General features: G+C 38.1%; 1 protein-coding gene across 1 annotated transcript; it reads left to right on the forward strand.

The window, feature by feature from the left end:
• The first annotated feature begins 262 nt into the window (after positions 1-262).
• Positions 263-12,819, forward strand: sec14l7 (SEC14-like lipid binding 7). Its single transcript, XM_077243573.1, has 12 exons — positions 263-408; positions 1,158-1,233; positions 2,013-2,056; positions 2,974-3,036; positions 3,125-3,313; positions 5,098-5,193; positions 6,247-6,307; positions 6,406-6,489; positions 6,613-6,719; positions 10,463-10,602; positions 12,386-12,555; positions 12,701-12,819. The coding sequence occupies exons 1-12, from the start codon at positions 355-357 to the stop codon at positions 12,802-12,804; spliced, it is 1,188 nt and encodes a 395-aa protein (XP_077099688.1). The 5' UTR covers positions 263-354; the 3' UTR covers positions 12,805-12,819.
• The last annotated feature ends 196 nt before the right edge of the window (positions 12,820-13,015 follow it).

A 13,015-nucleotide genomic window follows, 5' to 3' on the forward strand; every position in this document is an offset into this window, starting at 1 on the left:
TACACGGACCCTGTTTTTACCAGTACTTCCAAATAGACATATGTTTATAAATAACTAGTAGCCTATTAGAACACATAAAATAAGTGTATTTGATTATCTTTGAGGGAATTAAATAATTATTCAAAGGAGGAACTTATAATTTTCTGTTTGAAAGCAGTTTGTCTTTTGAATAAACTGCTGGCTGTAGTGCATGATTGCAGAGTAATATCAAGGGTTTGTTTCTATGGATTGTTTCAGAATGACAATGCATCTTGCATTCATTACCTTAGCGACGCACGCCTCTCGTGACCGGGTATAAATAACAGGTGCACGAGCGCGAGAACTCAATGCACGAGCGCTATTGATGCTGTCAAAATGAGCGGACGAGTAGGAGACCTCAGTCCCAAACAAACCGAGGCTTTAGCACAGGCAAGTAAATGCACAAAATCTATTTGTTTTAACTGAATTTCAAGATATTTTCACTTAGTATTTTGAGGGTCAGTCATAGTTTCGTTTAAAACACACCATCTTTTACATGTCAGATTTAATAGCCTATAATAGGCTGTATGATACACTACCGTTCAAAAGGTTGGGGCTAGTATAAGATTTCTTTAAAAGAAATTAATAATTTTATGCAGCAATGACGCATTAAATTGGTTGAATTAAGACATTTATTTTATTATAAAAGATTTCTGTCAAATAAATGCTGTTCTTTGGAACTTTTTCATCATCAAAGAATCCTGAAAAAAGGTATCACAGTTTTCACATATTAAGCAGCACAACTGTTTTCAGCATTGAAATGTTTTTTGAGCAGCAAATCAGAATGATTTCTGAAGGATCATGTGACACTGAAGACTGGAGTAGTCTAATGATGCTGAAAATTCAGCTTTGATCACAGGAATAAATTACATTTTAAAGTGCATTATTACAATATTATTGTAGTAATATTATAAAAAAAAATTAATTGTAATGATATTTCGCAATTACTGTTTTCACTGGATCAAATAAACTTGGTGGGACTTCTTTCAAAAACATAAAAAATCGTACCCACCACAAACCTTTGAACAGTAGTGTTATCATCAAATTAAAATTTTATGTAGCATACAAAACTAATCTTCAGAGTTAACCCTGCATGTCAAAGAAATGTTATTATATTTAAATGTCATTTGTTTGGTCAGTTTCGGGAGAAAATAGCAGATGTGTTGGATCAACTGTCCAATCAAACCGACCATTACCTTCTCCGGTGGCTAAGAGGTGAGGACAGATTTTATCAAGATTTAATAACGCAAACAACATGGTTCTCGTAACATTTACTTTTCGGGGAGTTTGATTTCAGGTGAACTTTAATATGAATATAGCGGAGACCTGCTTTTAACTAAATGATCTCTGACTGCGGGGTCATATCGGATGACCTTATGACCTCATGAACCTGTGTGTTGATTAACAGAATGCCAGATCAACTATAATCTTCAGGAAACACTTGTGATTATATGGAGGACGATATATACAAGTACTCTTCCATGAAAGAAAACACAGTGTTATTTCTAAGATTTATTTAGTTTGTCTTTACCGATTGCTTTATCTTAACCGGTTTTATCTAGAAATCAATATTTTCTGTTGAGATAGAACATCCCAAAACCAGCTGCTGGCTTTACTTTTTGAGAGGGAGGTTCAAGGTTACATTCTTGTGAATTTATGTGTCAATATTTATCTCTCTTTACCTGTGATATTTGACCGTTGCATAATTATGTGCTCTCATTTGCCCTTTACATATATTATTGTATAATATTCTACAGTCCTCATCTAAGAGCTACAGTAGTCTGGCATGTACTCTCTCTCTCACTCTCTCTCTCTCTCTCTTTATCTCTCTCTCTCTCTCTTTCTCTCTCTTTCTCTCTCTCTCTCTCTCTCTCTCTCTCTCTCTCTTTCTCTTTCTCTTGGATTTTCTTACAAAGTAAATAACAAAGAATCAAGATTGTAGGATAATGCAGCATACCTAGATTTTAAAGTTTGGTCTTATATGTTGTTTTCAGCTAGAAGCTTCAATGTCCCAAAGGCTGAGGCAATGCTTAGAAAGGTAATATCACAAACACCTGGGTCTGTATTACAGAAACATCTTAACTCATAATTCTCTTTTGTAACATTATACAGTAAATATATTTTATTAACACTTTTGGCCAAATTGAATCCCTGCTAAATAAATGAAGGCCTATTCATTACTTTTTTTAAAATCATACTGAACCCAAACGTTTCAACGACTTTCTAAGTAAAATTAACGCTCTGTTCTTTTCAACATTGATAATAATAATAATAAAAATGCAGAAAATCAGCATATTAGAATGATTTCTGAAGGCTCACACTGCTGCTAAAAAGAAGCGTTGTCCTCACAAGAATAAATGAAACTTGAAAATATATTTTTTTTTTTAAAGAAAAAAAGTTCTTAAATCCATATCACTTAGGAAATAGTGATAATACACAAAATCTTCACATGTGGAGAAACAATGGTCACCGACATTCTTCAAAGTCTATCTTCTTTTGTGTTCAGCAGAAGAAAGAAATTCAGTCTCACTTTAGATTAGGGTCCAATTCTCACTATTAACTACGACTTTTGCCTTGATAAACTCCTAATTACTGCTTATTAATAGTTAGTAAGGTAGTTGTTATGTTTAGGTATTGGGGATTGTATTAGGTTATTGTATGGATGTATTAGAATTAAGGGATGTTCATGCAGAATAATGCATTGATATGTGCTTTATAAGTACCAATAAACAGCCAATATCTTAGTAATATGCATGCTAATAAGCAACTAGTTAATAGGGAGAATTGGACCCTAAACTTAAGTGTGTTCCAGAAATGTATACAGGTTTGGCAAATTTGAGGGTGAGTAAAGCCCCTGGAGGCCACTTTGAAAAATACACTAGAGGAACCAAATTAAACCCCAGCACAGAATTAAGTTTTTCTCAGTTGGCTTACACAAATCACTATGTATTCCAGCATCTGGAGTTTCGCAAGCATATGAAAGTAGACACGATCATTGACGACTGGAGGCCACCTGAGGTATATCAGTACAGTACAACTAAAATATTTAGCATAAGTTCAGAATGGAAAATGCCCTGTTAACACACATATATTGTTCTGTGTCCAGGTCATCGAGCGCTATGTGGCAGGTGGAATGTGTGGCTATGATCGTGAAGGAAGTCCAATCTGGTACGATATCATCGGCCCTCTTGATCCGAAAGGCCTTTTACTGTCGGCTAGCAAACAAGACTGCCTTAGAACCAAAGTCAGAGATGCTGAACTTCTACGACAAGAGTGTGAGAAGCAGTCTAAAAAGGTACCATCTGTCAAATAAAGAAATGACTAAGAATACATATCAAACTGTGAATAAAAGTTAAAATATCTAAACATTCTTAAATCAAGATAGATTTACTTGAGAAGCAAAATTATTTATTTATTGAAAAATGTATTCAAATTAAGTGTTTATGCTTAAAACAAAATATCTGCCAACGGTCAACATCTTGGATATTAAAGGTGCAACATGTAATATTTCTGAGGATCTATTGACAGAAATGCAACATAAGATCCATAACTATGTTTTCAGTGGTGTATAAAGACCTTGCATAATGAACCGTTATGTTTTTATTACCTTAGAATGAGACATTAATATCTCCATAACCGCGGGCGCCCCCTTCTATGGAGCTCGACATATTGTGTCGTCATGTTTCTACCGTAGCCCACAGCGAACACACAGCGCTACAGAACACGTTTCGTCACTACCTTGAAAAATAAGTTTTCAGTGGTGTATAAAGACCTTACTTAATGAACCGTTATATTTGTATTACCTTAGAATGAGCAGTTTCTGTCTACACACACCGCGGATCCCCTTACATTGAAATGCGCAGACATGTTTCTACAGTAGCCCTAAATGGACAAACGCGTTTCGTTACTATGTTGCTCTTCGTGCAAGGAAGCAAGCTTAGTTCAGCGAATAAAACACTGACACAATGATGAACAAGTAACAATAATATTCACAATAACATAGTTTTACTGAATAATTAAGTAAACATAATTTCTTAATTTATCCTTGTAAAGAAACTTCATTGCTGAACTGGCTACTCTCTGCTGTCTCAGACGATGACATTTTCCTGTCGGCCACCATAACTTTTGTTGGTTGCAATTCGTAACCTCACCACTAGATGCCACTAAAAATCACACACTGCACTTTAAAGCGATATTTCACCCAAAAATGAAAACTTTGTCATCAGTTACCCACTCTCAAGTTGTTCCAAACTTGCATGAGTTTCTTTCTTCTGTTGAACAAAAAAGAAGATATTTTAAAGAATGTTGGTAACCAGACAGTTGGCAGCACCCATTGACTTCCATAGTATTTTTCCCCTCAAAACAAAACCATTCGAGGGATGGTGAGGGCCAGATGGTGCATTAGCAAAATTCAGAAGAATCACAGCTATGCCGTCCACAGTGATTCATCCCTCACTGTCATTTTGGCTATGCAGGGATGTTATTATACAAAGGAGTCTCAGTTGTGTGAGAAAAGTAAATAAATACAACAAGACTCCATTGGAAGATGGAAAAATTCAACTAACGAGACATTTATTTAAGTAAGTAACCTGATTGCCTTAAAAATGTTAGTTCATCTAAATTAAAAATGTAAGTTAATACAATAAAGGAGATTGATAACTCAAAATATTATGTTATCTGAAGCACATTAAAATGTTGTAATAAATCATGAAAATATCTTTTTACAGTGAGGTCAGAAAAATAAACTTAATTCTAAGGGAAAATATATTATTTTTCTGACCTAATTGACAGATTTGTTCTTGTTTTAAGCATAAACTCACTTAATTGTACTAATTTCTTTCAAAAAGCAAGACTCGATATCTGTCATTTTGCTTCTCTAGTAAATCTATCTTGATTTAAGAATGTTTAGATATTTGTTCTGAAAAAGAAGACAATCTTTTTTATTTATTTTTTTGCTGTGCAAAAACTGAGACATTTTCTAATGTCAGATATTTTATTATCTGAACCTTCACATTCATTTGCTGCAGTGTTGATGTTTGAAATTGTTTACAGTTGTTTTTGGGTGATTTTATCCATCAGCTTGACAAGCACATTGAATCAATCACCATCATTTATGACTGTGAAGGGCTGGGCATGAAGCATCTCTGGAAGCCAGCTGTTGAGTTGTACGGTGAGGTAGGAACATGTCATGATGTTTTCAGTAGAGCTTGGACATTCAGCAGCCCAATAATAAGACACAAACTTATTACATTTCTATATATAATTGCTTTATCACCGTGGCTTAGCGGTTAGCGCACATGCTCAGAAACATAAAGTGCGTCCCAATTCACATACTTATGCACTATTCTATGCCGTTTTTTAGTATAAATAGTGCGAGTAGTGTGTTCACACTAAAAAAGAAAGAGTACTTTAAATAACTGGATAATGCACTTTATTAACAGAAAAGACAAAGTGTGGTATGTTGCACACTTCATGCACTCAACTGTCGCAGCATTAAAGTGATCATTCACACAAAAATGTAAATTCTGTCATAGTTTCCTCACCCTCAAGTTGTTCCAAACCTGTATGAGTTTCTTTCTTCTGCTGAACACAAAAGATAATATATAAAAAAATGTTGGTAATCAAAGAGTGGATGGCAGTTATTGACTTCCAAGGTAGGAGAAAAATACTATGGAAGTCAATGGCTACTGTCAACTGTCTGGTTACAAACATTCTTTAAAATATCTTCTTTTGTGTTCAACAGAAGAAACTCATACAGGTTTGGAAGAACTTGAGGGTGAGGAAATTATGACAAATGACGATAATTGGGTGAACTATCCCTTTACGTAGCGGTGAGGGAGGGGCAATCAGAATCTGGTGTTGAATGATAAAATAACCTTAACATTCATATACTACATGGTTGAGTACATAGTGCATAAGTACATAGTGTATTGCATCATTTGGGGCACAACTAAAGAGCTTTAGTGTGTGTACACTTGAATCCATCTTGTGTTATTTATGGGTCTAATAAAGTGGCAAAAAGGCAAATTAATTCATCAGAAATTATTATTTTTAATAATTTGTTACACATGCCTCAGTGACATTGTGACAAATTAAATAATGCATCGTCCCTTAAGATCCATCTTAACATGTTAATAATCTGTTTCCACACTTGATGTCAAGCTAAAACGGTAATATTGTGATACTGGTATATTTTTTTTGCACTTTCTCGCTATGTCTTGATTGCAGATTCTGACTATGCATGAAGAGAATTATCCTGAGAGCCTAAAAAAGGTACTTTTAATCAAAGGTGAGTCTTTTTTGCACCAGTAAAACCACATCACTGTGATGCTGTTTAATAATGAACAGTTTTGAAATCTCTTTATGCTTTAATTCTTCTTTCTACAGCCCCTAAACTCTTCCCTATTGCATACAACTTGGTCAAACACTTCTTGCGTGAGGAAACAAGGCAGAAGATTGCTGTGCTGGGTTGTAAGCGGTCTAACTATAGTACTGTTTGTTAAGGCAAACATCATGATTATGATTAACTGCGGTGTGTTACTCATCCTGCATGAATGACACCTCACAAATGGGATTTTGATCTCCATCTTCCAGCCAACTGGAAAGAGGTGTTGAGGAACTATGTGGATGCAGATCAGTTACCTGTGGTTTATGGAGGATCCATGACCGATCCTGATGGAAACCCTCTCTGTAGGACCATGGTGAGATTTACTAGCCAACAGGGGATTCACATACACAACCATTTTGAAAGAAATTAATATTTTTATTCAGCATTCGGAGAGCATTCAATTGACCAAAAGTGACAGTAAATATTGTTACAAAATATTTCTATTTTAAACAAATGTTGTTCTTTTTTCAACATTGATAATCAAGAATTTTTTTCATGAGCAATGATTTCTAACTGGGATCATGTGACACTGAACAATGGAGTAATGATGCTGAAAATTCAGCTTTGCATCACAGGAATAAATTCAGTTTTAAAATAATGATTTCCATTACACGAGAGTAGATGTTAAAACTTCATGCTGATTTGTACTCGGCTTTCGCCAAGATAAGCACCAACTAAGACGTAGCTTTACAGTAACCTATGCTTCTCCATCCATTTACGCTTCTTTCCATCTGGTGACGTGAATCTCCTTCTGTCTGGTGTTAATACTGTATTTGCGCGTCAGCACACACAACGGCTGCAACCACAGTGCGGTCCCCTCATAACAACCCTCTGGATTGAGCGGAGTAGGGAACATCTCTAGGGTCTTCAAGTGGGCACCTTCCGTCCTCAGTGTTTCGTCGACTAGCCCACGACACCTCAAGAGGGCTCGACAGTGACTCTGGTGTCCCAGAGTCACCCCCCTCCGTCCCCCACTCAACTCAGCCCAGCTTACTGACCTCTACTTCCCTCTTGCTGCTGAGACCTAACCACAATCTCACTATCTCTCCGCAACCCAACCATACGCGCCAACGCGTTTGACTAAGGCTGTCGAGCCCCACTGGTGCGTTAATATGCAGTTTCAGTGGCAACGGTTCCGTATGGCATACCACCTACCGCAAAACACAATATCTGCCCAACCACCCGTCACTCACGCAATATACAGAGGAACGTAATGACTGTAAATACTATACAACCTCTATAAATAAACCAACAGTGCTGCTGAGACCTAACCACAATCTCACAATCTCTCCGCAACCCAACCATACGCGCCAACCCATTTGACTAAGGCTGTCGAGCCCCACTGGTGCGTTAATATGCAGTTTCAGTGGCAACGGTTCCGTATGGCATACCACCTACCGCAAAACACAATATCTGCCCAACATCCCGTCATTCATGCAATATACACAGGAACGTAATGACTGTAAATACTATACAACCTATACAAATAAACCAACACCCTTCAAGTTTTCAAGAATTCTACGAAACCGTAGCGTGGCGGCCTGTACTCAGCCAGCTAGAATCTTTCCGTCTCAACCACAGCCAGTTGCTGCTCCTTTCTGCTGCTTCAGATAAGTTCTTTACTGTGCGACGCAACTCTTGACCACTGAATCCGACGTCTCTGAGGAACCGGGTTGTAGAGTGTGCCACAAAACCTCGACAACCCACTTCCACTGTATAAACCTGGACTCTCCATCCTCGCTGTTCTGCTTCAGTGGCCAGATGAGCATACCGCAATTTCTTCCTCTCATATGCCTCATCTACCGCATCCTCCCATGGCACTGTTAACTCTATCAGTTGAACAATGCGTGCTGATCCTGACCACAAAACAATATCTGGTCGTAGGTTAGTGGTGGCAATCTCAGGTGGAAAAATAAGCCGTTGATCAAGATCAGCCAGCATCTTCCAGTCCCTAGCAGCTTCCAGTGGTCCTGGGCGAGAATTGGTGTTAGCACCTTTTCTTGGTGGTTGCTCGCCTGGGCGGAGGAATATTGTCTTCTGCGTGTAATGTTCTGCTAGAACAGGCGGCAACTTATTGGTCATACTACGCTTGCCTTCCAATGCTAAAGCCAAACATCGCAATACTTGGTCATGGCGCCAAGTAAACCGACCTTGGCTAAGAGCCACCTTACATCCTGTCAAAATGTGCCTTAATGTGGCAGGTGATGAACACAAAGGACAAGAGGGATCCTCTCCTACCCAGAGGTTTAGGTTCTGCGGTGATGGGAGAACATCATATGTTGACCTAATAAGGAAACTGATCCTACTCTCTTCCATTGACCAAAGGTCTTGCCAGCCCATTTTTCGTTGTTCCACACTCTCCCATCTCATCCACTCTCCCTGCTTGGCCTGGGAAGTGGCCTTTATACATCTCATCCTCTCCTCCTGCTTTCGCACCTCGTTGACTACCAGCTTCCTCCTTTGAGCTGGGCCTGCCTTGTGCCATTTAGGAGGAGCTAAACTGAGCCCAAAACCCCCTCTTCCATGCTGTACCTGTCCCACGATATCCCCAATTTGAAGGTCAGCCTTTGCCTCTACTACAGATTTCTTTGCTGACCACTTTCTACCAGTTTTTACCACAGGGGCTGCCTCCCTTACACATTTGTCGCGTGACTCTGCTAAAGTCATTTCCAGTCTGACCTTGGCACACTTAAACTCCTCGGTTAAAGCAGAGACCGGCAGCTGCAATACTCCTTTACTATAAAGTCCCACTCTGCTGAGGCAGCGTGGAACTCCCAACCATTTCCTGATGTATGAACTTATTAACGCTTCCAGCTTATCCACTGTTGTCAAAGAAACCTCGTACACAGTCAGTGGCCACAGCAACCTTGGCAGTAGACCAAACTGAAAGCACCAGAGTTTCAGTTTGCCTGGTAGAGCACAGCTGTTTATGCTCTTCAACTCTTCCACTGCTTGTCATCTAACTTCTCCCACTCGAACTGTGTCCTTTAGATCCCCATCGTACCATCTCCCTAGACTCTTCACTGGCTTCTGAGAAACTGTTGGTATTGCCTCACCATTAATGAAGAATATTTTATCTACTACCTTGCCTTTAACTATTGAGATGCTCCTTGATTTAGAGGGCTTAAATTGCATTCGTGCGCATTCAATATTATCTGTTAACTTCCCCAATAACCGATTAGTGCAGGCTACCGTTGTAGTCATGGTTGTCATGTCATCCATGTATGCTCTGATTGGTGGTAGTCGCATCCCAGAAGCCAAGCGCTCTCCTCCTACTACCCATTTTGATGCCCTAATGATTACTTCCATTGCCATGGTAAAAGCCAGTGGAGAAATGGTGCATCCTGCCATTATTCCAACCTCTAAGCATTGCCATGTAGTGCTGAATTCTGGAGTTGAGAAACTAAATTGCAAATCTCCAAAATAGGCTTTCACTAAATTTGTTATCGACATCGGTACCCTGAAAAAAAATCAAATGATGCCCAAAGAACTCATGTGGCACTGAACCATATGCATTAGCCAAATCCAGGAATGTCACGTGGAGCTCCTTCCTCTCCTTTTTAGCTGATTGTATTCGTTGCCAGATAACACTGATATGTTCTAAGCATCCTGAGAACCCTGGAATGCCCGCTTTTTGAACTGAAGTGTCAATGAAGCCATTCTTTAATAGGTAGGTTGACAATCTCTGAGCAATAATGCTGAAGAAAATTTTGCCTTCGACGTTTAATAGTGAAATAGGGCGAAACTGACTGATGCTTGTAGCATCTTTTTCTTTGGGTATAAAGACTCCCCCTGCTCGGCGCCATGATCTAGGTACAACCTGCTTTTCCCAAGCCACTTATATTAATATATTCAAATAGCAAACAGTTATTTAAAATCGTATAGTAATATTTCACAATATTACTGTTTTTACTATATTTTGATCAAATAAATGCAGGTTTGGTGAGCATAAGAGACTTCTTTTAAAAACATTAAAAATCTTACTGACCTCAAACTTTTGAATGGTGCTGTACACCAATATTTAGTTGTCTTTACCCATTTGACTCTTCTTCCCAGTTACATTATGGTGGTGTAGTGCCAAAGTCCTACTATGTACGAGACTCTGTGAAAGTGCAGTATGACCAGTGCGTCACCATTAGCCGTGGCTCTTCATACCAGCTCGATTATGAGGTGCTCTTTCCAAACTGCTTGCTACGGTAAGTACCATTTTTCAGTGCTAATATTAATACATAGCTGTTTTGCACAATATACTCGTAGGGCTGGTTCACACAGAACGCGTTTTTGCTTTGAAAAACACCAGGCGCGGGCAGAGGAATGGTGAAAAACCGTAAGGTCTTGAGACACGTCTTTTAAAAGCTGAACTTATTTTCTTAACTATTTCATGTTTACTTAAAAAAATAATGAAAAAGTAGCGCAGTGGAAAAAAACGTGTTTTGTGGGAACGCCCACTTAAAAAATAAAGGTTCTTTAATGGCACCTGTTGTTCCTCAACAAACCTTTAATGGTGCACTATGAACCTTTTTGTTCAAAATTATCAAAAATAAGTCAATACATCATCAATCTCTCTTCCAAAAAGTGTTTTGTCTTGCCCTGATTCACTATGGTAAACTTTGTTGTAGGTTTTTATATTTTAGACCTGACAGGATGTTTTTCGCGGGTAATTGTGTATATGTGTCTCTTATTCGTCTCATCATATCCGAAAAATAGAGAAAAGTTGCTCTGGTTACTCTGACGCGTGTGGGAGTCACAACGAGCGAGAAAAGTTGAAGGGGAGCAGCTAAATCTCAAACTTTCAAGGAATCAATCGTTTTAAAAAAACAGAAGAGAGTCTGCTTACCAGCCACTGTGGCTAGTGGTTTTCCAAAGTTATTTGCTACTCAGTATTTTCACTGGCCACAATTTTGACATCAATACCATGGGGAAAAACAACCATAGATATTTTTAATATTATCTCATAATTTGGCAGCAGTAATTAGGCTTCATTTTAAAACCTGACGCACGGATCTATTATACTGTTACACATGCATTTTCTTTCTCAAATGTTTACTTTCATTTAAAATGTATCTGACTGAGTTTACGTGAATTTTTGCCAAGACCTGCATTTTGACATTATTTTGTGTGTATTTGACTGTTTAAGTGCAATAATAAATTTACTACTGAGGTGGCTTTATGTAAGCACACTTTGGGTGTGAGCACAAAATCTGCGGTAATGAGTAAAATTATACGCAATACGCACAATCCCATGCCGAAATTCAAGCCCTTTAACACCAACAATATTCATCCAGAGCAAATGAATCGATTGAGTGAGGGGAGGCTGGTTTGTGTGTCTCTTGCTATCGGAGAGATAAGAGAGAGAAAAAGCGAAGATGGTATTGTGTATCTATTCTGCGGAAAATGAGTACGGGAAGCATTTTAGATATTTCAGTATCGATATGTATCGAAAAATCTATATTTTTGGTAACACTTAATTTATTATTTCAGATTCCTTTTTAAAAGACTGCAATTGAAAAATGTATATATTCTATATAAAATTCAACCAAGTGGCTATTATAGTGGCTGAAATACACCCACGGGTTGGCGGGCGTTAATATCAAGCCCTGGTCATATTCATCAGCACAATCACGCAGAGGCGAAGCACAACCAAACCAATGTTCTTCCACAAAATGCATGCAGTTTTGTTTTTTAACCACTAGAGGGCCAAAAGTTATATAGTGTACCTTTAACATCCTTGGAAAGAGTGGAAAAAGGTTCTTGAAATTTTTTAAAAGTTCTTCACACTAAGCAAAAATGGTTCTTTTAAGAACCGTTCACTGAAAGGTTTTATAGGGAAACCTAAAATTGTTCTTCTATGGCATCGCTGTGAAAACCCCCCTTTGGAATTTGTTTTAAGAGTGATTGCATGCAATATACTCCATATAAAGTATGCTACTATTCCATTCTGACCATAACCAGGAGTCATCATTGTTTTTTTCAATCTAGATGGCAGTTTGCAAGCGAAGGGTCTGATATCGGTTTTGGAATTTACTTGAAGACAAAAGGGAATGAGACAAATAAAGTGGAAGCCATGCAGGAAATACTGCCTACCGAACGTTACAATGCCCATCTAGTTCCAGAGGATGGATCCTACACCTGTGAAGAACCAGGCATCTGTATGTTAGTTTTGAATTTTTACATTTTAGTTCTTGGTGATATTCCGAGCAATTGAATGATAATAAAAGCATGAATTTTCCAACAAGTTGTGCTGTCTGCCACAGGTTCATTATTTATGCTGAAAACAATCCTTTTCTTCTATAGATGTGGTTCGATTTGACAACACTTACAGTGTGATCCATTCAAAGAAGGTCAGCTTCACCGTGGATGTGCTTCTACCTGAGGGACACACAGGAAAACAGGCATAAAGCCCGACTGGAATATCATATCAATATATTTCAATAGACATATATCCAGCATTATATAAGATTACATCACTACTACAATGTGTAGATGACATTGACTACAGGAAATTAGAAGGACTACATTAGGGTTCTTAATTTCACAGTTTTTAGATCATTTTATAAGATGAGTATTATTATAGATAATTATGAAAAGCATTATGAAATGACAGTTCCT

The sequence above is a fragment of the Siphateles boraxobius genome, unplaced genomic scaffold (genome assembly GCF_051911475.1).
Source record: "Siphateles boraxobius isolate OS27281-9 unplaced genomic scaffold, OSU_SipBor_1 25, whole genome shotgun sequence".
NCBI classification, from domain to species: Eukaryota; Metazoa; Chordata; class Actinopteri; order Cypriniformes; family Leuciscidae; genus Siphateles; species Siphateles boraxobius.